The sequence below is a fragment of the Pseudonaja textilis genome, chromosome 1 (assembly GCF_049901715.1).
Source record: "Pseudonaja textilis isolate UNSWEBS1 chromosome 1, rPseTex1.2, whole genome shotgun sequence".
Taxonomy (NCBI): Eukaryota; Metazoa; Chordata; class Lepidosauria; order Squamata; family Elapidae; genus Pseudonaja; species Pseudonaja textilis.
This window is the reverse complement of record NC_141990.1, coordinates 7583861-7610069: the sequence shown is the minus strand read 5'-3', so window position 1 is coordinate 7610069 and position 26209 is coordinate 7583861. Positions and strand designations below refer to the sequence as shown.

General features: G+C 42.5%; 2 protein-coding genes across 5 annotated transcripts in view; one reads left to right on the top strand and one right to left on the bottom strand.

Annotated features, from left to right (window-relative positions):
* MYO19 (myosin XIX) overlaps window positions 1-19523 on the top strand; it is a 36117-nt gene extending 16594 nt beyond the window's left edge. The window contains exons 10-25 of one of the 4 annotated variants that reach the window (XR_015741918.1): window positions 602-692; window positions 1417-1588; window positions 2038-2111; window positions 2452-2573; window positions 2699-2812; window positions 3569-3745; window positions 4792-4950; window positions 6134-6241; window positions 7256-7326; window positions 8636-8748; window positions 11424-11548; window positions 12949-13121; window positions 13539-13668; window positions 14210-14295; window positions 15330-15638; window positions 18198-19523. Coding sequence is in view for 3 of the 4 variants with exons in the window: in XM_026710296.2 (XP_026566081.2) it covers window positions 602-692; window positions 1417-1588; window positions 2038-2111; window positions 2452-2573; window positions 2699-2812; window positions 3569-3745; window positions 4792-4950; window positions 6134-6241; window positions 7256-7326; window positions 8636-8748; window positions 12949-13121; window positions 13539-13668; window positions 14210-14295; window positions 15330-15638; window positions 18198-18314 (2016 nt within the window). In the remaining variant the exon portion in view is untranslated. Of the gene's footprint in view, window positions 1-601; window positions 693-1416; window positions 1589-2037; window positions 2112-2451; window positions 2574-2698; window positions 2813-3568; window positions 3746-4791; window positions 4951-6133; window positions 6242-7255; window positions 7327-8635; window positions 8773-11423; window positions 11549-12948; window positions 13122-13538; window positions 13669-14209; window positions 14296-15329; window positions 15639-18197 lie in introns of all 4 variants that reach the window. The other 3 variants (XM_026710296.2, XM_087925310.1, XM_087925313.1) reach the window with 3 other exon arrangements.
* Window positions 19524-19623: 100 nt separating this feature from the next.
* ZNHIT3 (zinc finger HIT-type containing 3) lies at window positions 19624-25236 on the bottom strand. Its single transcript, XM_026710310.2, has 5 exons — window positions 25086-25236; window positions 22922-22953; window positions 21796-21888; window positions 20705-20785; window positions 19624-20112 (listed from the first exon to the last, which is right to left on the bottom strand). Exons 1-5 carry the CDS (start codon window positions 25178-25180, stop codon window positions 19922-19924), a joined length of 492 nt encoding a protein of 163 aa, XP_026566095.1. The 5' UTR covers window positions 25181-25236; the 3' UTR covers window positions 19624-19921.
* Between the last annotated feature and the right edge of the window lie 973 nt (window positions 25237-26209).

The following is a 26209-nucleotide window of genomic DNA, read 5'->3' as shown; positions in this document are numbered from 1 at the left end:
GCACCAGAGTTCAAAGGCCTCAATTCTTTGGCACTCAGCCTTCCTTAGGGTCCAACTTTCAGAGCCATACATTGCAACTGGGAAAACCAGAGCCTTGACTATACACACTTTTGTTGGCAAGGTGATGTCTCTGCTTTTTAGTATGCTGTCTAGATTTGCAATAGCTTTCTTCCCCAGGAGCAAGCGTCTTTAAATTTCTTGTCAGTAGTCCCCATCTGCGGTGATCTTGGAGCCAGGAAAGTAAAATCTGTCACTACCTACATTTCTTCCCCATCTATTTGCTAGGAATTGTGAGGCCAGATGCCATGTTCTTAGTCTTAGTTACAAATCTGTGATAGGATTTGTTAGGCCACCTAATCAGCACATATTGATCTTTGAGGGTGATTTAGCATATCCTGAATTTCAGCAGCCTGGCTTCATGCCGTTTTTGTCTGTGTTCACAGAGGATGTTTTTTTTTATCCTAGGGTGGGGTTTTTTTCCTTCAAATCTTCTGCTGGTCAGTTTCCAGTAAACTCAGTTTCTGAGTATAGATCATCCCAAAAACATCACCAGTACAGAATACAGAGAAACTAACCAGTTTGCAACCTCTTTTTGTTACAGATACTAGCTGGTCTTCTCCATTTGGGCAATATTCAGTTCTGTGAGTCAGAAGATGAGGCACAACTTTGTGAGTTAGAAAACCTGGCCAAAGGTGAGCTGCCCATGAGCCAGTCCTCCAATCTCAAAACTGTCTAGTTTCAGCTTTGCCAAAGAATCATGGTTTAATTCTGAAGATGGTGTAAAACCAGACATTTGCATCTTATTCAGCAAAGTACGTCATAATACAGATAGTCCTTGACTTACAACAGTTCATTTAGTGATCGTTCCAAGTTACAACGGCACTGAAAAAAGTGACTTATGACCATTTTTCATACTTGCGACTGTTGCAGCAATCCCTATGGTCACGAGATTTATATTCGGGTTTATGACGGTTGCAGTATCCCAGAGTCCTTCTGACAAGCAAAGTCATTGGAGAAACCAGATTCACTTAACAACTGTATCACTGTATCTATCACTACAGATTCCCTTAACAAATGTGGTGAGAAAAGTCGTAAAATGGAGCAAACTCACTTAACAAATTTCTCAACATAAATTTGGGGCTCTGTTATGGTCATAAGTTGAGGACTAACTGTATAATGTCGGATATATACAAATACAGATGTTTGTATCTGTATAAATTGTGTGTGTGTGTGTATGGTTGCTGACTTAGAAAATTTTAGGATGATAAGTCATTTTCCCATTTCATATTTCTGAACCACCTATAGATCAAGCCAAGATATTCTCCTAAGCTTTATATTGTAGAACAGAAATTTATCCAGGCTATTTTAAGAAAAAAGTGTCTGACCCCCTTTTTTTAATGATTCTTTTAAAACAAGGCTTCGCAGAGACTGCTTCCCGGCTTTTAAGAGTACCTGGGGAGCAGTTGTTGGACACACTCAGGATCCGGACGATAACCGCTGGGAGACAACGGCAGGTGTTCAGGAAGCCTTGTCTCAAGGCAGAGTGTGATACAAGGAGGGACTGTCTGGCCAAGGTGATTTATGCCAGGTAAATCGTTATACCAGCATGGCTGGCTGGCTGGGGAATTCTGGGAACTGAAGTCCATACATTTTCAAGTTGCCAAGGCTGAAAAACACTGCCTTGGATACTTCATAAAAGCATCAACTGTTCATCAAATGTCCTTAAAAGTCTGTGTTTTCATTCCTTGTATCACATTTTAAAATGTCATGTATCTTTGTGATATTAACTGATAGATCTCAGTTTGTGCATCTCTCGCCATTCTATTCCTCAAAATCTCTTTCTCTCCTTGAGGAGGGTAAGGTAACCTGGAAGAAAAAGTATAATCTTCATGATTGATTATTAGCTTTGGACTGGGTCTTCAGTCCTGTTTATGACAGACAATTAACAACTCAGTATTTGTGTTTACGGCTTCTTTGTTGCTATGTAATAGCATATCTGGCTGTTTAGAGTGACACAATTTTGCATCTTTCTTACAGGATCTTTGACTGGCTGGTGTCTGTGATCAACGAAAGCATCTGTGCCTCAAATTCCGTGTGGAACAACTTCATAGGTATTATTTGGGGTCATCTTGGATACATAACTGCTGGCAGAAATAGTTAGAATCCACATTAAATAATGTTCTATACGTTGAACCTTCTGCAATCTGGGAATCATCCAGTTTCTTTCAGGGCTCTGATTATTACCTTTACAGCTTTAAATGGTTTGGGATGAGGCTACAGATAATCCTCGACTTATGGCCACAATTGATCCCAAAATTTGCAGTTGTTCAATGAGTTTTGCCCTATTTTACAACCTTTTTGTCGCAGTTGTTAAGGGAACCACTGCAGTTGTTAATTGAAACGTGGTCATCAAGAGAACCTGGCTTCCCCATTGACTTTGCTTCACTCCAGGTCTACTTGATGTTTACGGTTTTGAATCTTTTGTGGAAAACCATTTGGAACAGCTCTGCATCAACTATGCCAATGAGAAACTGCAGCAGCATTTTGTCGGCCATTTTCTAAAGGCTCAACAGGTAATACTTTGCCAGTGAATTTTCCCCAAGGATTCTTTTGCAAGAATCGGTGGTTGTGTCCCAGGGTCTTTGGGCAAATGGAAATCATTTTCTCTGTTATTTTCCTATGATTTTGATTCCCCCAGGAAGAATATGCTGAAGAAGGTCTTGAATGGTCCTTTGTAAACTACCAAGATAATCAAACCTGTCTGGATGCCATTGAGGGGAATCCTGTTAGCATCTTCTCCTTGCTCAATGAGGTGAGTCCAAAGCTTCCGTTTCTTCTTTTTCAAATAAGGTCCATTAAATCGTAATCAGAGCTATCCAAAGGAGAAGAGGCTAAACTGGCACTGTAAGACAATACCGATGCAATGCAAAACAAGGGGAAAAAAAGGAATGTAAAAGGCATGAAGGAGTGCCTGATTTAAAGACCACAGCATTTGTCCCAAAGATGCTTTTTTCAAGAGACATCTGGACTTTCTTTGTTTCTCCTTGAAGACATTTCTCATCCAAGAAGCTTCTTCATCTCTGACTGGATGGTGGGGAATGGAAGGATTTATATTCCTTGCAGACAGCTGGTCATTTGCATTCTTTTAGAGAGTTGTTGAGGCCACTTGGAGGTTTGTCTCTGTCCTCAGGGTCACCTGAGTAGTGCAAATAAGTGTGGAACCTCCTTGGAACTGCCGAAAGGACGTGTTGTAAACAGGAGATGGGTGGTGTCATATCCCTCCCCTTGTGTTGGGTGAAGCCTATTCAGTTTTGACATAGATGGCCTCTTTGACTCCTCTTTTAAACCAGAGGTCCTCTCTGTCCATAATGTGGACTTTGCTATCTTCAAAGACTGAAAACCTCCATAGACATTGACCACGACATTGGATTTCCCCCTTTTTGGACTGCTCCAAAATACTCGTCTATGCCTAAATTTGATTGGCTTTGGTCGTAATTGTCCTCCCCCCCCCCCCTGCCCCACCCCCCCAGCCAACTTTTCCCCACTGTGTCTCTCTTTTCTTTGGCAGGCCTGTCGCCTTAACTGGACTTCCAATGCTGCACAGTTTCAAAGTCGGATTGAGATTGCTCTGTCCAAGAACAGGAGTGTAAGCCGAGACAAATTTAGGAAGGAGCCAAACTTCATCGTATCCCATTATGCTGGTAGTGTCTGCTATCGAATTGAGAGTATGGTGGAAAAAAATAAGGTATGTTTGGTTATCACTTGTGTTTGTTAATTTAAATGAGAGATAGGGAAACCAGTGGTCTCTAAGTCATTTTTTGTTAAGTCTCTAATTGTTTACTGGATGGGCAATTAAAGAAAAGCATCCAGTTTAAAAAAACAAAACTTAGTTCAAGTCTCTCTCTCTCTCTCTCTCTCTCCTTCTCTTTCTCCTGTCTCTGTCTTTCTTCTCTCTCTCTCTCTCTTTCTCTCTCTCTCTCTCTCTCTCCCTCCCTCCCTCTTTCCCCACCCCCTCTGTCTGTCTCTTTCTTCTGTCTCTGTCTTTCTTCTCTCTCTCTCCCTCCCCACCCCCGTTATTATTTTCTGATATAAAAAACCTTGTCAGCCTTTTAAAAGTGAGTTGTAAAAATAGGAAGGCTGCTGCCACAGAGAAGTTCCCTGCACGTGCTGCTTGAATCTTTGGTACCAGTGAACAACACCAATTTAAACCGTCATCTGCTGACCATAGAGGCCAAAAGAACGCAGAAGATACCATTTATTCATATATATGAATATTTTTTCTCACCATTTTCTTTAAGGGACTGGAATAATTTCTCCTGCAGTTCCTCCAACAATAATGTAATGTCATCATCCCCAGAAGATTTTAAATTTTGTTCATAAATGCGCAAATAAACATTATATCTCTGGCTGTTGGTTAGGGTCTCCTTTCTGAAGCTTTTGTGTGGCAACAGCTTTTGCTTACAAACCCACAAAAAAGTTAGACAGATATAAACCTTTCTGTATTTCATGGTTTCTGCCTGTAGTGGACGTACTCCATCCATTAAGCAGTGCCTTCTGATAGGACCTAGGAAGTGGCCTGCTCTATGGTGGCCCCTGTCCTTTGGAACACCAGCCCCCACCCACCCCACCCCCCAAAAAAGATACATTGGAGCGGAGCAAGGACTGGAAATATTGTCAGAAGCACTTTCTGCTGCAACAGTTAGATGCATTTGGAATTGTTCTGTATGTTTATGGTTCACTATGATAAAGTCTGATAATTTGTTTGCTTCTGATTTTTCTTTAAAAATACAGGATCCCATTCCCCCAGAGTTGGTCCTATTGCTGCAACAGTCCCAGGATGCCTTGCTTCAGAAATTATTTCCTGTAGAAGAGACAAACACCAAACCTGACGAAAATCATACAAAGACTCAAGCAAAACCTGCACTTGTCACAGTCGTCTCAAAATTTAAGGTTCGCCCCATTTACAGATTTCAATTTAAGTTGTGCCTCATTTTTTTTATCCCCGTGCTTTCCTCCTACAACAGTGGGCCCCAAAACCTGTATTTGTTAAAGGAGAGGAAGAGGAGGAAGTGAGATTCTCAGAACAGGAGATCACAGGTAAGGGAGGCAGGATGGGATGTTGTACGAATAAAGGACGAATCATTAAACTGTAGGTAGTCCTCACTTACCAACTATTTGTTCAATGACTGTTTGAAATTGTATCAGAACTGAATAAGTCATACAGGGAGTCCTTGACTTATGATCACAATTGAGCCCAACATTTCTGTTGCTAAGTGAGATGGTGGTAAAGTGAGTTTTGCCCCATTTTATGACCTTTCTTGCCATAGTTATTAAGTGAATCACTACAGTTGTTAAGTTAGTAATACAGCTGTTACTCTGGGTTTTGACTTTGACTTTGCTTATCAGAAGACCACAAAAGAGGATTACATGACCCGCAGACACAGAAGCCATCATGAATACGAATCACTTGGCAGATGTCTGAATTTTGATCACATGACCCTGGGGATGCTGCCATGGTCATAAGTGTGAAAAATGGTCACAAGTCATTTTTTTCAATGCCATTGTAATTTCGAACAGTCACCAAAAGAACTGTCATAAGTCAAGGACTACCTGTACTTCTGACTGGTCCTTGAAGTTCTGGTCATCGCAAGACCCTGCAGTCACATGATCACGATTTGGGCACTTGGCAACCAGGATGATGACTGCACCACCCCACAGTCGCGTGATCGCCATTCGCAGCCTTGCCTGCCATCTTCCCATAAGCAAAGACAAAGGGGAAGCCGTCACAAATTATCCCAGTCAGTCCCTTGGCCTCACATAGTGCCCTGCTTCTCCCAGCTTTCCTTTGCTTTCACATCCTGCTCCCTCCAGGCTGCTTATGAGGCGTGATTCCAATGAGTTTAGCAGGCACAGAATGCTGGGAGTGGGAAGGCAAGGTGGGTGTGTGTGTGTGTGTGTGTGTATTATATATATATAAAACTGGGAGAGAATATATATTTGGGGTGCCTTAGAAAAGAGCCAGGCCAACGGATTGCAATCTTGATCAAGAATGCATTACGCTGCAACGTTTCACTGTAGATCAGTTTTTCTTTTCAAAACCCTCAAGGGCCCGTTTCTCTTGTTTCTCTTGCAGGGTTCCCTCGAGCAGCTGATGGAGATCCTGCACAGTACCACCCCACACTACATCCGGTGCATTAAGCCCAACGCAGACTGCAAGGCGGACCTTTTCAGAAAAGAGGAGGTGACCTGTACACTAATTTTTTTATTTATTTATGTTTTCCCCTCCAGGGACACCTTATAGTTCAACCCTGAGCTACAAATATTCTCTTCTATCAATATCAAATATCTTCTACATTGTGGAGTCCTTTCTTTATATTTCTTCTGTCTTTCAAAGTTAAGGCATAACCCCATTATCCCAATATTTATAAAGGATCTGTTGGTTTTGCTGATACCACCCACCCTTTCCTGGGTTGTGGAGCCCTGGTGGTTCAGTGGTTAGAATGCAGTATTGCGGGCAGATTCTGCTGACTGCCAGGAGTTCAATCCTGACCTGCTGAAGGTCAACTCAGCCTTCCATCCTTCCGAGGTCGGTAAAAAGAGGACCCAGATTGTTGTGGGCAATAAGCAAATAATGCTTACATTGTAAACCATCCAGAGATACTATGCAAAATACTATGAATTAATATATAAATGCTATTGCTGTTGCTATCTTTTCCACACAAAAATACTTGTTTTAGTATATGTCAGGGATAATGTAAGTAGCTGTTTAACTCTTCAGTAACACAGTTTGAAGGGGGCATTAAGGTATTTAACCCAACTCCTCTCTTAGAGCAGGAATCCAAATTAAAGCAGCCCCAACGAACACATCCAGAAAAGGATTTTGCACCAGCCCTGAGTGACTTTCCCACTGCCAGACTACTCTTATTCTCCAGACTTTTTCTCTAACTTTCAAATATAACCTGCCTCCTGGTAATTAAAATCAGCGCTATCGCCTCCTGCGCTCTGGAATGAGATTCACCTTTTTTGTGGGCTTCTTTCAGATATTCATCATATCACTTCTAGGTCAATTTTTTATCAAGATTAAACATATCCAGGACTTTCAGTTTCCTGTTGTAGAATTTAATTTCTATACTGCTTATGATTCTTATTGCCCTCCTCCAACCCTTTTTTCTCTGAAGCTCTCTTGGAGTGTGTTCCCCAGAAGTGGAAACAGTTTTTCGGGAGTGGTGTTCTTCAAAGTTTCTTTCTCTTCCAGGTTCTGCATCAGTTGGAGGCATGCGGCATTGTAGAAACTGTCAACATCAGTGCAGCTGGCTTTCCAGTTAGGTAAAGAGGTTGCACTTCTTTTCTTATTTATGATTTTCCTGGCTTGTATTTTTCCCTGCATTTTTCTCTCATTGTCCTTATAATATTTGGAAATGAGAGAATACATTATTTGTATACCATTTATCTATCATCTCATTCCCAATGAGTTGGGTTGTCGGTGGTGGGAGAGGATTTTCCCCTTTTTTAAAAAAATAAAATAAAATTTCCTGCAAGCCAAACCCCAAACAATAAATGTACAAAATTATTTCCAGGACCTTTCTCTCTTAAGGTATTTATTTGTTATTTGCAGGTTGGGTAATTGGGTGTTATTTTTACACTGGAGGCCTTTTGCTTATATCCAAATTAACTCTAAAATTAATGTGGCTGTCTGGCTAGCATACAGACATAACATACATAAAGTTTTAGTTGCTATTCCTGTCATCCGCTGATAGCATCAAAGCAAGCTATTAGTTTACTACTGATAATTTTGCTAAGTATGTACCATTTTGTACTTCTGCAATTTTTTTGGATTTTTCCAAGCCTGCTGGTCCTATTCACCACATCCTGAACTTTGGAAATAGAACTATTTAAAGCAACTTCTAAGTTTGATTTGGAATCACTCAATTGCACGAAGATACATTCACTGTTAAAATAGGTGGAATACAGCAATAACTATCCCTATACATCTCCCCTAGAGATGGTCCTTCATAAATGCCACCATTTCTCCAAACTGTAACCATTGTTTCTTTTAGGAGGACCTAAAAGGTCCATCATGAATCAGAGCCAGAAGCAAAGGAAGAGGGAGGATAGCTGGAGTGGGTGGGGTGGGGTGGAGGAATGGCCAGATGGGTGGAGAGAAAGAGTAAAAGAGAAAGTTATGCTTCCACAATTCATTTGATTAGTACATCAATTGGACATACATAGTTACAACACACCTTCCCAAAGTGACTTAAAACCCAGACTTGAAGTTTCAGCATCCTACCCTTGAGTCATGTGATCACATTTTGGGTTCTTGGAAACCAGCCCACATTTATGGCTATTTGCAGTGTCAGATGATCATGTGACCATGATTTATATATATTTTTTGCCAGAGCCTGGCATTTACTTCTGGTTTCCTGTAATAAAAGAAGCCCATTGCAGACAATGGATTGGCTTAATAACCACCAGAAAAATGGTTATAAAATCAGGCATGGTCACCTGGTGACCTCTTTAATAACTGTCATGATTTATTACGCTAATTCCAGGTTACAGTGATAGGCTGTTTGTACAGAAGTACACAGAATTGGATTATGCATCAGATCATTTCTTTCCCCTACTGCTTTCCTGGCAGGATTTCATTCAGAAACTTTTTAGAACGTTATGGGCTGCTGAAGAAATTAAAGAAACTGAATCCGAAAGCAACATCCAGCCAAGGAAATGATTTTTCCCCTGATGCAGAGAATGGTAAGCTTAAGGTTGTATCTTCTGGTAATAGCATGGATTATCTCTAAAATTATTTTTTTCATGTTTATTAAGGTTTTATTTTATTATATAAAATACACAAAGAGAAGAAAAAAATAGGAAATGAAGGGAAGGAAAGGCAGCAGGGAAAAGAAGGTGTAAGATACAAAGAGGAAAGAGAAAAAAGTAAGAAAAGGGAGCATTGACTTCCAACTCTTCTAAGCACAGATAAACACACTCCAACCTCAACTTTTGCTTTTACACATTAACATACAACTAGCCATTCCTATAATACCAAGTCTTTCTAATCAACAAAACCAAAGTCAAAGTTTCATTTTTTTTCTTCTTCACAACTATCTCTAAGATTAATTGACTTCATCAGCTTTGGGCATTCAAGGTCTTTAAACCTCTTCCATTTTTTAAATGTTTTGTTCACTTTCTCTATTCTTCATATTTGCTTTTGGATTTTCTGAAATTTGTGAATTTGCAGATTTCAGAAGTCATAGTGTATGAGGAATTGAGTTGTAGGGTTAAGTTTTGTAGAACATTCCTCTTACACATCTGTCACAAGTGAGAAGTCATTTATGTGCAATTTTCTTGGCAAAGCTTTTCAGAAGAGATTGGCCATTGCTCATTCCTAGAGCTGAGAGAGTGACTGACTGAACCAGGGGTGTCAAACTCGATTTCATTGAGGGCCGCATCAGGGTTGTGTTTGATCTCAGGGGGCTGGGGTGGTGATGGTCAGGGGCATGACCAGGGTGGGCATGGCCAGCTCGACATTATTCATTGAGGCTACGTATTTGACTGCAACAGCCTCCTCCATCCCTCAGCCAGCAAAAATGAAGCATGCAGCCTCCCCAGGCCTCCGTTTTCGCAGGTAGAGGGCTGTAGGAGACCGTCATGTCTGAAAACGGAGCCTGGATGGGCCTTGCATGGCTTCCCTGAGCTCCATTTTCGCTGTTTCCAGGGCGGCCCTGCAGGCCAGATCTAAGCACCCTGCAGGCTGGATCTGGCCTATGGGCCTTGAGTTTGACACCCCTGGACTGGACCAAGAATGCCTAAAGAGGACTAAACTCATGTATTCCTGATTTTGAGCCTGGCATCTTAACCACACCACCAAACTGCCTCTCTTAATTGTAAGAATTTAGCTTTTCTTAATTGTATCCCCCATCATTGTATTAAGTGGGTCCAGAAATGCAAACATCTACAGTGCTGTCAGTTTGACTTTCATCCCCAGCTTCAGGAAAACAGCTGTATCTTCTGTTTCCTTATAGCAGCGATCCCCAACTTTTCCTTCTCTGCGGACCGGTGGCAGTGACGGTGGTGGTAGGGATGGTTTTGCACACACACCTGCTGCTTACACAAATGGAGCTTTACGCAGTCACCTGCCACTTGCATGGACTGGTACTGGTCCGCGGACTGGGGATTGGGGACCCCCTGCCTTACAACATCTACTTCCCTCCAGATAATGAACAGTATAATCATCTGGATCTGTAAAGCAGAAACAATGATGAAGAACCAGTGACTTCCCCTATCAGTCCCATTCCTGATCATCTGTAAATTCACCCTTCTAAATTTCAAGGTTCAGAAGAATAGCAAAGGCCCTACTTAGTAGCACATATGGAATACAAGCAGAATGAGTTTCTGGTAAAAAAAAAATCTAACCTCTGGGAAAACGTAGCCAAATATATATGAATTCAGAGATGGTCACTTGAAGAATCACACTTACAAATAACTCAGTGCTCCTTTTTGGTTAGGGAAGTATGTTTTATGTCAGCGTTTCAGAAAAACAAACTCCAACAGCAAAACTCCGAGACAGGCATTTTCTCAAAGTTCCATTTTATTAGAGCTGTCATGCTGGCACATCTGGGAAAACCCGAATCTGAAAGTTCTGGGTTTTCCTACAATAATTAAAAATTACAAATCCATGCCCTGCACCCATCATTTCATCACATGCCCCAAGACATCCCTTCAACCACCAGGTGCAGAAATAACATGACTCTAAAGAATGCTATTATGTCTAACTACATATGCTGCATAAAATCCCCCCTCCCAAATTCCCAAGCTCAAAAATGTGGCAGTGTGGAAGCTTCTGGTGCTAATATGGCTTCCAAAGCTGACATCTTATTTGTCACTATTTTTAGAAAAATAAGCACCTAAATACAGGTAGTCCTCGGTTTACCACAATTCATTTAGCTACCATTCAAGGTTACAACAGCACTGAAAAAAGTGAATTATGACCATTTTTCGCACTTACAACCTTTGCAGCATCCCCACGGTCACACAATCAAAATTCAGATACTTGGCAAGTGGTTCATATTTATGACGGCTGCAGTGTCCCAGGGTTATGCGATCACCTTTTGTGACCTGACAAGCAAAGTCAATGGGGAATCCAGATTCACTTAACAGCCATGTTACTAATTTAATAAATGAATTGATTCACTTAACGATAGTGGCAAGAAAAGTCGTAAAGTGGGGCAAAGTCACTTAACAAATGTTTCACTTAGCAACATAAATGTTGGGTTCAATTGTGGTCCTAACTCGAGGACTACCTGTATACAAATTCGGGAATAATTATTGGTGTTTGGTTTAGTTTTTGATTATTATTTTTGTTGTCGTCGTCAGCTAATCAAATGAGTTGCCCGCTATCTTTCCAACTGCCCTTTTGGTTTTCCTAGTTCTCCTTGGATTCTTCTTCCACTCTTCCCAAAACTTGCTTCTCTCTACGGCAGCCTCTCTCTCTCCAAGCAACACACTTCACCCTCCTCTCCTTGCTTTAGCAGAACAAGGCTGGCTAGTAGAGGTAAGCTGAGATTAGGACTCCCCCGTCATGGGGCCAAACTACATGGGTTGGTGAAGATAAAGATTTCCCCTGTCTCGTCATATCTGACTCTGTAGGGAGCTGCTCATATCCGCTTCTTAGCCAAGGGAGCCAGTGTAGTCCGAAGATGCTTCCGTGGTCATGTGATCAGCATAACTATAGGCCAAGGCAAGCACTGTTATCTTCTCACCAAAGTGGTACCTATTTATCTACTTGCATTTGCATGCTTTCAAACTGTAAATGGGCAGCAACTAGGGCAGGTACACCATCTCATGCAACTGTTGTGTATAGTTACCTCTCGACTTACTACCGTAATTGAGCCTGTAATTGCTCTCGTAAGTCGTGATGGCTGTTAAGCAGTTTATCCTGTGACCACATCTGATTTTATAACTTTTTTTTTTTGCATCTGTCATAAAGTGAATGTGTCAGGTCCGTAGCATCGTGTCCTGCCCTTCCGTTGGAAAAGGGGGGAGAGAAGTCTTACTGGCATTTTCTCATGCTTTTGCCTAACTGCTTGGGAATTAAGGGGGAGTGGGACCATCTTCAGAGAAGGAGCTGATCCCCTCCCACCCAATTCCAATTGCCATCAGGACCACCATGCCCTGAGGGTGACTGATTATCTACCTAGCACCTTGGAGTTTCCATAACAACTTTTCACATTGGCTGCTGGTGGACTGGTCAGGGGTTTGGGGTTGGGGAAATGAAAGAATGCTGTGTGCTTTGCGCGGGCTTTTTCAGATTCTGCCTGGCTTTCCCGCAATCACTTTTCTCTCGGTAAAAGTTATTTTGATTCAACCAAACAGATTCAAGAGTCTTACTTTCCTGAGGAACTAGTTGAGGCAGGTCCTTACAAAATGCTATGGTCGTAAAGCGATCACCACAGTCTCTAAGTGAAGCCATTGTTTGCTATGGGTGCTCCTCCCCCAGGAAACTTGGAAGTAAACAATAGTTTATGGGAAAAAAACATTGTGGTCACGTGACCACAGGGTGCTGCAAACAACAGTAAATGCAGACCGGTTGCCAAAATGTGGTTACAGGATAGCAGACTGGGGGAATGGTCACTGTGACTTCAAATCTGGGTCATAACTCCCTTCTTCCATTGTAAGTTCAAGCAGTGGCTAAGCAATCTGTCATAAGTCGAGGACTACCTGTAGATTCTGTAAAGAAGACAGAATCCATAAAGACTGCATCCATTCCATGCAGGAGGGGAAAGATTGTGCATATTTAGATCCCACAGCATCACCTGCTTCGGCATTTCCAAGACATTTTAGTTAGTCCCATTTTACTTAGTACTTTTAAGTTCAAACCCGTGAAGTTTGGCCCACAGTGACTGCTAATATTTTAAAACTTTTTACTGTGTTTTTTTTTTAATTCTCTAACAGGCAAATCAGTGACTACTCCTATAGAAGAAGAATGTGACACTTTGCAGTCTGAGGTCCAAGATATCCTTCGGCAAGTGAAACCCATTCATTCATCTGTCAAACCTAGAGAAACAAAATCACCCAACCTACCCATGTTTTGCGGCAAGACCAAAGTATTTTTGACCAACTCCATGGTAAGAATCATCCAGCAAGTTTTGGAAAGGAAAACAAAATGTTGGCCGGGGGTGGAATCAGGGTGAATTTTTGCCACAATAGGATTCTGTAACATCAAAGATTTCTAGCCCTCATGAGGACACATGAAAAACAAGTCTGGGAGGTGGGGGCAAAGCCCTTTAGTGACATAGATTCAGGCCTTCCCATTCTCCCTCCTCTCCGCTTACCTTGGATGGGGGGGGGGAAACAAAATCATTTTGATTAGCATAAATTGTTTTGTAAACCAGAAAAGAGGAGATGAAGTTTAGCCCTCTGAGCATGTAGTCTTGACTGGGGGTGGGGGGTGGGGCGGGAATAAAGGTGTATGTGTATAGGAATCTTTTTTTGCCTACACCCAGGTCCAACAAGATTTTTTTTTTTTACATTTCTTTTCATAGTTGGAGCTTCTCGAATTCCAAAGGGCTTCTCTCTTATCTGAGAAAGCATTCTGCATCCAGTGCTGTTGGAGAAGGTTCAGGAGGAAGAAAATTGCCAGGCAGAGATGGTCTGCAACCATCATCCAGTCAGGTGAGGGGGGAGGCTCCTATACTGAGAGATCTGGAAGAGTTTCTACATGTCTTTTGAAAGGAGAGACATAGCTCAGAGTGAAATTCTACAGGCTCAATCCCAGACATTTCAATTTAAATGGACCAAATTAGGGAAATGTCTCCTTTCTCCCTCTGGAAAGTCTTAAAAACACTGGAGGTTTTTAAGAAGAGGTTGGAGAGCTATTTGCCTGAAATGGCATAGGGTTTCCTGCTTGAACAGAGAGTTGGACTAGAAGACCTCCAAGATCCCTTCCAACTCTGTTATTCTGTTATTTTCTCAAGTTCCAAGAAAGTTAGAAGAGTCATTTGTCCTAGTATAAGAGAGTTGCTATCTGTGTCCCACTAACACGCTGTTTTTCAACCCTGGCAACTTGCAAGTCGTGTGCACTTCAACTCCCAGTCAGCATAACTGACTGGGGAATTCTGGGAGTTGAAGTTCATGAATCTTAAAGTTGCTAAAGTTGAGAAACACTGCTCTAGTATATTCCCTAAATGCATTTTTATCTCTCTTTTTTTGGTAGCTGTTCGCCAGTGGCTAGCTAGGAAACATTTCCAGAGGTTACGTAAAGCTGTTAGGATTATAAAACAGACCTGGAAGAAATGGAAGGTAAGAAAAACAAGTTTAACAAGGTAAAAAAAAAAATTCATCCAGGCATTTTCTTCTTTGAAAACTGGGAACAAAATTAGGTGCATGTTGCAGTTCTGGGCAAAAACCTAAGCAAGGTTTTTTTTTGTTTTGTTTTAAAATGTTTTTCTAGAGTTTCTAGTCCTTATGTCTACAAATGCATTAAAACATGTTGGTGAAGAGTCTGAAACAGGTTGGGTAGAAGCATTGACAGAATTGGAGGCTTTCCTCAAAACAATTCAAACAGCATCATACATAATTGTTTTCAGGTATAACAGAGGAATAATCACACTGTAGGTGCTGGATAGACCCCACCTCCACCCCTTTGCATTCTGCTCCCTCCCTCCCCATCTTTTAATTGTAATTTTCTATTTTTATTTGTATCAGAACTATTTAATTTTTTATCACTTTTAATGATGTAAGCCACTCAGAGTCAGCTTGAGGCAGGATGGGCAGCAAATAAATCTAATCAGTAAAATAATAAAATAAATATCTGTGTGTGACCTCACAACACACAAAAGTGGTGGGGTTTATGTCACGATGGATTGACACCGCTGCTTTCGTCATTTGCCCCCCCACACACACTAAAAGTAGTCCTCGACTTACAACAGTTCATTTACTGACTATTCGAAGTTACAATGGCACTGAAAAAGGGACTTAGGATGGTTACAACCTTTCCAGCATCCCAGTGATCATGTGATCCAAATTCAGATGCTTGGCAACTGGCTCAGCTTTAATGACAGTCGCAGTGTCCCGGGGGGGTCATGTGATCACCTTTTGCGACCTGACAAGCAAAGTCAATGGGGAAGCCAGGTTCACCGAACAACTAGGTTACTAACTTAATAACTACGGTGATTCACTTAATAAATGTGGCATGGAAAGTCGTAAAATGGGGCAAAACTCACATATTTCTCACTTAGCAACATAAATTCTGGGCTCAATTGTGGTCGTAAGTCGAGAACTACCTGTACTGACACTTGGTGGATAAATTGGAGTATTTTTTAACTCTTCCGTAGACCAAGATGGCTGTGATAGCTGCCGAAGAACTGGATGGCATGGAAGAAGATCCCCTTCCCTCTGTCCTTGGGATAGCTGCTCCCTCAGGCCAGGCTACGAGAAAACTGGACAGATCCTGGCCTCTGAATTCCGTCATCCGTTTCTGGCCTCTCAGCCTTGTTCTGTCAAGCACCCCGACAACGCTGGAGGGTCTCCAGAGAAACGTTGCTCTGCTAACTTGCCTCCAAGTCTTACAGAAGATGAACTGGACCAAGGCAGAGACCAGGTTCACTATACAAGGTGTCAACTCCATCCGAGCTCCCCCACAAGTAAGGACTATTGTTACACACACTTCCGCCTTTGACTTAGAATTTTGCTCACTCGCACACTCACATCCCTGGAAAACAGACACGCTTAAATAATTTTCAACCAAACACTGGGGCACAACCATTTTTTTCAAATACATGGAGACCCAGTGAATTTAGAATACACTACAATAACAGAGTTGGAAGGGACCTTGGAGGTCTTCTAGTCCGGTGGTCATCAACTGGTGGTCCGTGGCCCACTGGTGGTCCGTGAGAAAATTTGGGTGGTCCACAGAGAAATGTCACCCCCAGAGCACCCCCCAAAGAATTAATCCAGGCTGCACAGAAACACAAGGCTGTGCCACCCACATGGCCTACAGGTACCCTCCCCACCCACTCACTGCTTACCTGGCAAACTTGCCTGCTAAGTTGCTATTTTTCCTCTTTTTTTTCCCAACCATCAGCTGTTCTGCTATGCTGGGAGTTTTAGATTAGCTAGAAAGCAGGAAGTTATTGCATTTCTTGCTTTCTAGCTAATCTTTAGAACTTTCCTTAGGATTGAAGCTTCTGTTATTCAGTACAGACTCACTGCAAGCAAATTTTATGTGACAGACTCAGGTAGTCGATGGCAGATAGATAATATATCTCTGAATGATTCTGTGAGCAACTCAATCTGCCTGCCTGCCTTTGCCTGGTTTTGGGTAAAAATTGCTCTTTATAAAAAATAATATTTACATCAATATTTATAATATTTACATACAGCCATGCCTAGCCAGTCACATGACCACCATGCCAAACCCACAAATTAGGCCACATCCATGAACTGGTTGTTAAAGAAATTTTAATCCCACTCCTGTCTCTCTGTGTGTATGAGTAAGAGAGAGAAGTTAGATCAAATCTCTCTCTCTGTCTCTCTCCCACCAACATCAGCAAGCCACCGTCAGTCAAAATTCATCTTAGTGGTCCCCAGGAGTTAAAATTATGAGTTTGGTGGTCCCTGAGGTCCAAAAGATTGGCGACCTCTGGGCTAACCCAACTCCCTGCCTAGGCAGGAAACCCTACACCACTTCAGACAAATGGTTATCCAACATCTTTTTAAAAACTTCCACTGTTAAAGCATTTACAACTTCTGGAGGCAAGTTGTTCCACTGATTAACTGTTCTCCTTAGTTGTTCCACTGATTAATTTCTCCTTAGTTCTAGGTTGCTTCTCTTCTTGATTAGTTTCCACCCATTGATTCTTGTCCTGCCCTCAGATGCTGTGGAGGATAGGTTGGCTTCCTCTTCTTTGTGGCAGTTCCTGAGAAATTGGAACATTGCCATCATGTGTCACCCCAGTCCTTCTTTTCACTAATATTTAGAATAACTGCTATGTTAGCCATTCCTAGCATCGTACGGGTAGTCCTCGACTTAGGACCACAATGGAGCCCACAATTTTTGTTGCTAAGTGAGAAATTTGTTATGTGAGTTTTGCCTCATTTAATGACTTTTCTTGCCACAGCTGAAGTGAATCGCTGCAGTTGTTAAGTGAGTAATATGGTTGTTAAGTGAATCTGGCTTCCCCATTGACTTTGCTTGTCAGAAGGTCGCAAAAGGGGATCACGTGACCCCGGGACACTGCAGCAATGAGTCAGTTGTCAAGCATCCAACTGTAAATCACATGACCATGGGGATGCTGCAGTGGTCATAAAAGTGTGAAAAATGCTCTTAACTCACTTTTTTCTTTGGTGGTATAACTTTGAACGGTCACTAAATGAACTGTTGTAAGCTGAGGACTACCTGTACAGGTAGTCCTTGGTTTACAACAATTGGGACCAGAATTTCCATCGCTAAGCAAGATTGTTCTTGAGTCGTTCTGATTTTATGGCCTTTTTGCCACGGTTAAGTGAAGCACTGCCCTTAAGTGAATCACGCAGTTGTTGAGCAAATTCAACTTCCCCCATGACTTTGATTTTCGGAAGCTGGCTGGGAAGGTCGCAGATGATGATCACGTGACCTAGAGATGCCTGGTTGCCAAGCACCCAAATTTTGGTCATGTGACCATGGGGATGCTGACAGAGTTGTAAGTCACCTTTTTCAATGTTATAACTTCAGTCGCTAAGCAAATGGTTGTAAGTCGTGGATTACCTGTAGCTGTTTTATCTTATGGAATATGTAGTCTATAATGATATATATGGTGGCTACTGGACTAATTAATTGACCCCACTTCTGTGCTTCCCAGTTCCCCTCTGCCCATATTTTTTAATTCCATATTATTGTACTTCCATTCTTTATTGTTTTATTCCTTTGCTTCTGTTATTGGTTTCTTCATGTTATGGTTGTGAGCCACCCAGAGTAGACCCACGTCAAGATGGGTGGCAAATAAAATTAACCAATAAATATCTCAGTATAAAAAAAAATAGATTGCACATTCGCTGTATCACTGGGCATTACTTGACATATATATGTTAACTGTGCCCCCCAGTTTGTCTTCACTGTAAATAACCGTCCAAGTGGCTTCACATTTGATGCCGTTTTGCAATTACTGTATCTTTTTAATTTGTATAATGCCTTGGTCATCTAGTTATCGCTTTTTTTCCTTCAGGACTCCATCAAGATCTACTGCAGAAAGTCTCCGCTGCTTTATGCCAACACCAGGCCATACAGCCATATAGTGACCGGGTTCAACCAGATTCTCCTTGATAAATGCACAATACCTTGAGTCTGGAAGAGTCCTTCTGGGCCCTTGATTAGTCCTGTATTTATTGCTCTTCTTAGGATGCTTCCTGGAGGACCGGAGAACTTAAGCACTTCTCCCCCATACAGAGCTTGTCTAAAATACAGGTTGGTCTAAATAAAAGACCAACTCCCAGAATTCCCTGGCTGGGGAATTCTGGGAGCTGAAGTCCACCCATCTTAAAGGGGTTGAGAAGCACTAGTCCAGATGCAGAGGCCCACTCATTCAATCCATCAATTGTATTCCTCCCCACCCCCACTTGGGATGGTTGTATGCATATAACAGAAACAAGCTACCTCCAATGCTTTATTTGGCCTGATAGCAGCCGGTAATCTAGTGTAGTGAAAGGATCCCATCTCCCTGATCGTCTGATCCTTTATTTTCAGAATCAGGAAGCAAATCTTAACAAGTCTTGTGCACGCCTTGAAAATGATTGGGAAGTGCTCAAAGCACCACTTTACTGCTATTCAGTAAAACAGCCTACCTTTTTCCACGTTTCCACACAAGTTTTTAAATAATGATACCGGTACTTCAAGGAATCCAGTGGCTTTATGTAGAACTTTAAAGCAACAGCATTTTTATGTTATGTTTCTATAGAATCCTCAATCTTAAAAGACTTAATGAATTGCAAAGAGGTGCTATTTTTAGATCAGTATAGGCACAAAATTGTTCTTCCAAATCATTTTTGAAGCATGTAACAGCTCTAAATCTTATTAAAACCAGGAGCCAGTAGAATTTCAATCCTGCTAGTTTTGAGGGTGCTATATTTTTTTAAAAAAATGTCTATATAGCAATGTTTATTTCAAAAGGGTGCTGTAGGTTTGATATACTACAGGATAGAAATCTTCGGGAGTTTTTTAATGGCCACACCATTAAATCACCAAAGACACCATTTTAATGTAGTGAGAACTTTATATATATTTTTTAAATCTACTGCACTTGTCAGTGTCCCCATGTAATGAGGAAAAAGCCGGATGCTTGGGCATTTTTTTAATAAAAAGCCTGAAGAGTTATTTTAAAAATTCTTCTGAGATGCAGCTGTTTTGTTCAAAATATTTCTTAAAATGTCAGAAAAAAGAATAAATTATTAAAAGGCAGAGGTCAAAGTAATAGTCTCCGATCATTCTTCCTAACTGCTGGGTTGCGTTATATTCTGTACAAATTAAGAGGTAATAAACTTGAGATGATTATAAATATGGCTGGTTTTGATATTTTTACTGCATCAGTTTTATACTCCAGAAGTAAAATTTTAACTTTTCTTCCTTTCCCACAATATAAAATCAGACCAGAGTGCAAAAAGGAGGTTAGACTTTATTAAACGATTTATTTTAAAAATAAAAGCATCTGTCTCCCTTTCAAAACCAGAGGAATTGCCACTCTTGAAACTGGCAAAAATTTGGTAGTTCAAAAAAAAAAAAAATTCAGCTTGTGAAAATCACCCCTATGCTTGGATCAACTGTTCTTGGGAGCAGCGTGGCTCATTCTGTCCAAGAGATTCCAACGCAGAACTGGCAGTGAATAAGACAAAGCATCTCCGGATTTGCTAGCCATTTTCCAGGGCTGGAGAAACCTCTACTTGACTCCCTAGACATTCATTCTGGAATTTCGTTCTCCTCCACCTCCGGCTCGACAGTCCTCAGGCAACAATCTGCAAACTCCACAAAGACGGGCTCCTGCATGTATCTTCTCATGAGAGCGCTCTTGTTGTCGGCTTGGTCAATGGTCAGCAGCAGCGTGTGGAGGTGAGGATTCGAAAGGATGGCTCGGAGCTCTTCCGATTCCCCTGTTTTAAGAAAAGAGAGGGAAAGGAAGAAGGATGAGCTGAGAATTTCAGATATTGAAAGGTTCTTGGCATCTAAGATGTCTGAGGATCAGGGACAAGTCAAATGCAGGTAGTCCTCGACTTACGACCCAAATTGAACCCAAATTTTCTGTTCCTAAGTGAGACAATTGTTAAGTGAATTTTGCTTGGCAACTGACTCATGTTTATGACAGTTGCAGTATCCCAAGGTCATGCAATCAATTTTTGCAACATTCAGTTAAGCAAAGTGAATGGAAAAGCCAGATTCACTTAACAACCACGTTACTAAATAACTGCAGTGATTCACTTAATAACTCTAACCAGAAAGTCGTAAAATGGGGGCAAAACTCCCTTCACAACTGCCTTGCTTAGAAGCAACAGAAGTTTTGGGTTCAATTGTGGTCATAAGTCAAGGACTTCCGACTGCTTATTTTTTTAATTAGTTCCCTCCGTGGCAAGGAGATCATCAGGATTTCATTAGTAATCTCATTCAAACAAACATTTGCAGGAGATTGAAACAGGAAAGTTTCCTCAACTGCAGGAAACCGATGATTATTTCATGCCGAAAACTTACTCAACAGCTGAAGTTTCTGGAGAGGCACCCTATCGTCTTCATCATCTTCGGTCAAAATGTCATCCACAGACCAAGGGCTGCCTAAAAAGCCGAAAGGAGACAACTCCCATCACTAAAGAAATCCAGGAAAGCAGCATCTGCACAGATCTTACCATTGTGCCAAAGGCCTTTGTCTGGAATGGTGTAGGGCAGGGGTCCCCGACGCCCCGTCCGTGGCCGGCCCCGGCCCACGGCATCCCAGCAAACAAGTGAGGCGCCGACCACAGGATGCAGGCAGCATGCAAAACCCGGCCTTCTGGTCAACAGAAAAACCTTTCTTCACAGAACCAGTCCCCGGTGCCCAAAAGGTTGGGGGCTGCTGGTGTGTAGGGTCTTCCGCTTAAGCAGGGAGCTGGACTAGAAGACCTCCCAAGGTCCCTTCCCACCCTATTATACTATGAGGGTGAAGGTTCGTTCTCCGAGCTTCACCCTCATCCTACACCCGAGCTGCAGATATTCGCCACTATTGCTATTTTTCTATGTCAGGAGTGTCAAACTCAATTTCATTGAGGGCCACTTGTATCTGACCTCTGGGGAAGGCTGGGGGTGTGTGTGTGTGTAGTCCTGGTGGGTGTGACATGGGACTCATGTCAGGGGAGGCACCCGTGGTGGCCAAGTTCTAAGGCAGGACTTTGATGAGATCCTCCCTCCCTCTCATTATAATCTATCTCCCTTCCTTCCCTCCCTCTTTTTAATTTCTTCTTCCTTCCCTCCCTCTTTCCTTCTTTTTCCTCCCTTGCTCTCTTCCCATCTTTTCTTCTTTTTGGCCTTTCGTCTTTTCCTTTCTCCTTTCCTGCCTCTTCTTGCACGCTACTACTACGTAGTATATAAAGGAGCAAAAACCATTCAGCCATTCCCCATTGCACTCTCTCTCCAAATCAGCGTTTCCCAACTTTCGAAACTTCAAGGCAAGAGGCACTTCCGCTCCCAGAGTTCCCCCCCGCCAGCCATCTTGAAAGTTGACAAGTCTTGAGAAACATTTTGCTGCACATGTTTCATACAGGAAAGAAAATCCATTTTTCCTTCCACGTCACAACTAAAACAACACCTACCTTCAGCCCTCCAGGATTTCTCTCTCTGAACGGGGCAGGAAGGACCTGAATCTGCAGGCCGTGTGGCTGGATCCACTCTGGATGTGCACTCTTCTATTAAAATGCCAAACACATTTTTTTTTAAGGTTATCGTGTTGATTTGGAATTACAGATCACGCCCACCCTGCTTTTCATCTCTTCAGGCAGTCGCTGCAAAGCTTACAAACTTTACTCCAGATCTGCGTTTGGCTGCAGATAGTCCTCGACTTATGACCAGAATTGAACCCAGAATTGCAGCTGTTAAGCGGATCACCATGTGACTGCCCAATTGTATGGCTTTTTCTCTGCAGAGGTTGTTCAGCAAGTGACATGGTCATCAATGAACCACAGGGATCAACAAACAAATCCATTTTATCCAGTGAGTGTCTTTTGCCACAAAACAGAATGTCGGAAACCAGCAAAAGCCACCACAAATTGCAGTAATGTGACTGGATCCTGCAAAAGGCCATAAACACAAGCCAGTTGCCAAAGGCTCATTGCAATCACACATGACCACGTTGCGTTTGTGTGAGTGTGTGCGCATATAGCTGTCAGAACCCCAGAAGGGTGTCATAAGGACTTTGGGGGAGTCTGTTATAATTTGAAATGGTTTCTTAGCAGCTGTTCAAAGTTGCAATGGACTTCCCCAGATCATCTTTTAACGACCACATAATCCCTTGTGGAATGGAGTCTGGGCAACTGACTGGAGCTGAGTATTTACTGGCCGGATGCCCTTCTTGTCACCAATGAGGAGTTTGTTTGTTTTTCCCCAGCAGATATATATTCTCATTGTGCCCAGACAGAGAAATACCTGCCTCTACCTAGGATTGAACTCACAACCTCCTGATTGTGAGGTGAGAACTCCACCTCTAGGCCACCACACCGCAATGGATTTCCCCAGATGAAAACCAGAAAAAAAAACCAGTATAGAATTTGACCCGAAGGGAAACGATACAAACGGAAAGCCAAAACCGATGCTTCTCGAATTTATAGGACTTCAAATCCCATACACCCCATGCAATATGGACTTTGGGAAGGCTGAGACACAGAATTACAATTTGAATTAATTGAATAGGGATACAGATGGGGAAAAAAAGGGGGGATTTACCTTTGTGCTTCTTGTAACAAGGCACCGAACAACTGAAACGACAAGAGAATTATCCATCAGGGCAGGAGTTTTAAGAGCAAAAGAAATAGAAAAGAAAAATGTGGATTGATCCCAAGGTTCTGTGTATCAACCTAGCTCGGGATCCAGTGGGAGGAATGCACTCTGCACATGGATAAAGGTCTCCTTGTTGCTCCTTCAGACATTACAAGGCTGAATGCCAACAGAGAAAATAAATACCCACCAGTTAAGGTGAAAAGGTAATTAGATTCCAGAGCCTGAGATACACACAACTCACTTAATTTACCCATTTTTTTCAAGATTCATATTATACACCAAAGTATCCACCAGGCCAAAGAGCTGGAATTACACAGCACAGTATTTAAAAATAAAATAAATAAAATAAAATAAAATAGAGAGAGCGCAGCTAAGCAAAACTCTAACCAAGATTGCCACATTCTGGAAATGCATTTGCTAAATCAAAGTTTCTCACACTTGGGAACTTTTAAGACGCGTGGACTTTAGGCTGGGGAATTCTGGGAGTTGAACTCCACAGTTCTTAAAAGTTCCTAAGCGTGAGAAACACTATGTTAGATCTCTCCCAAACCTTTGTGTGAACAGAGTTTGTAGGTTCCAACCTGAACCAACCCACAAATTCTCCTGAAACATCCCAATGGGCCATTCCTGAGACGGTGAAACCATTTCTAGATTTCTATAAACCAGCAATTCTCACTTAGAAGAGACCGATCCTAAGTAATCTCCTATTGCATTACAACCTGGGTGAAAGAGAGAGGCAGGGGAGACCTTCTGCTCTGCCAGTAATCCCCAAATCCCTCACGACCTACTCCTCCCACCCTGGCAAGGGATTCCCCCAAGTATCTATAATAGGATATTATAAATATAAGCAAATAGGAGGATAATAATGTGTTAAATATGTTCAAAGAAATATTAGGTAGGTAGGTAGATGGATGGATGGATGGATGGATGGATGATTGATGGGTGGATGGGATAAATAATTGATAGGTAGAAGATATATAGATTAGATTATTGATTAATGATTGATATTGATAGACAGATAGCTAAATATAGATGCATGGATGATAGAGATAGATAGATAGATCGATAGATAGATAGATCGATAGATAGATACCCTGTTTCTCCAACAATACGGCCTCCCCCAATAGAAAGTCCCAACATGTTTTATAGGCATGAAATGAAATTAAGCCCCTCCCCCCAAATTAAGGCCTATATTAAAACATGCAAAATGGGGGGGGGGAATGGTGGGGGGGCTTGTCGTTAGGAAGTACTTTTGTTGCACACCCGGATATGGTGCTGCCTGCGTTGACCCCGATACAAAGCGCCCCACCAACGCTGAGGTCAACACCCAAGCTGTCGCCGCCCGCCCACCCAAAGATGCAAGTGGGGGGTGAATTAAGTCACCCCCAAAAAGACAGCCTAGCCATTTTTTCGGGGCTCAAAAAAAAAAAAAAAGAACCGACCTTATTATATGAGAAACACAGTAGATGATAGATGGATGGATGGATGGATGGACGGACGGACGGAAGGAATAGATGATTGATAGATAGGCAGAAGATATAGATCTAGATTAGATGATTGATAGATGATTGATATAAATAGATCAGATAGATAGATGATAGATATAGATAGATGGATGGATGATACGACTGACTGATTGACAGAAAGATAGATCAGATAGGATAGATGATAGATAGATAGATAGATAGATAGATAGATAGATAGATAGATAGATAGATAGATAGATAGACAGACAGACAGACAGACAGACATTTTTTGTGTGAGAGAAAGGGGGGAAACCACTTTATTTGAAGCAATGCTTCCCAATTTTGGTAACTTTTAAGATGGATGGACTTCAATTCCCAGAATTCCCCAGCCAGCCATGATATGAGAGAGAGACGGAGACACGTATTTATATACATCAAAATAAAACAAATCGCCCCCTGTGCTTGCAAAGCATCTTCAAGCCTCCTCAGTGCGGACCCCCCCACCCCCTCCAATGAGAGATCCTCCAAGCGCCTTCCTCCCCCTCGCCCTCCCCCATTGCAAACGCCAGACCCCGGGAAGCCCCTTCCCCTCGCGAAAGCGGCCTCTGAGCATAAGCAAAGAGCGCGCCCTGGTAGGTACTCACTATCTCTCCCGACAGCCCGGACATCGGTACTTCGCGGCCTGGCGCCCCTCGCGTCCGCAGACCACGCATCGCCCCTCGGCAGGCGTCCCCGGCATGGCCACCTCAAGCCCGGCTCTCCGGCGCCTCTTCCGGCCCGCCTGCCCGATCCGCCTCCCGGGCGGGGCTTGGCTCTAGACCCGGCAGCTGCTCCGCCCGCAAAGCTGCTTCTCGAGCCGGATCGCGCTCAGCTTGTGAGTTGGAAGGGACCCTGGAGGTCATCTAGTCCAACCCCTCCCCCCTCTACGCCCAAGCAGGAGAACCCTACCCTTAAGGCTGACGAAAGGCGAGGACTCGGAGTTCCCCGAGTTGCGATTTCGGAAGGCTTCAGCGACCGCCTGTACGATACGATGCCTGCATGATACGTGATTCCCAGGCGTGGTATGAATGCGTGATTCCCAAGGGTGGGTGGAAGAAAAACCCTTTGGGGGCTGAAGCTTGCTCTTGTAGACAGGGAGTCCTCGACTTACAACCGTTCGTGGAGTGACCATTCGAAGTTATAACGGTACTGAAAAAAGGAACTTATGACTATTTTCCACACTTATGACCTTTGCAACATCCCCCTGATCCTGTGGTCAAAATTCAGATGCTTGGCAACTGGTTCATATTTATGACCTGTTGCTGTGTCCCAAGCAGGACAAGAAAACAATGGATATGGAAACTCACCAAGGAGAGAAACAACCTGGAATTAAGGAGAAACTTCCTATCAGCGAGGACAATTAACCAGTGGAACAGCTTGCCACCAAAAATTGCAGGGGTTTCATCACCGGAGGTTTTTCAGAAGAATCTACAGACAGTCGCTTATCTGAAATTATATAGGGTCTCCTGCTTGAGCAAGGGGGCTGGACTAGAAGACCTCCCAAGGTCCCTTCCAGCTCATTCATTCTATTCTAAAGTCAATGTAGGAAGCCAGATTTGCTTAATGACTGCATGATTCACTTAACAACTGCAGTGATTTGCTTAACACTCTGCTAAACAAATAATTCCCTCAACACTGTCCAACTATTTACGAAGTCTGCACTACTATTGCTATTAATCTTCTCATCACTTCTTATCACCTTTCCCCTCCCACTTGTGACTGTAGGACT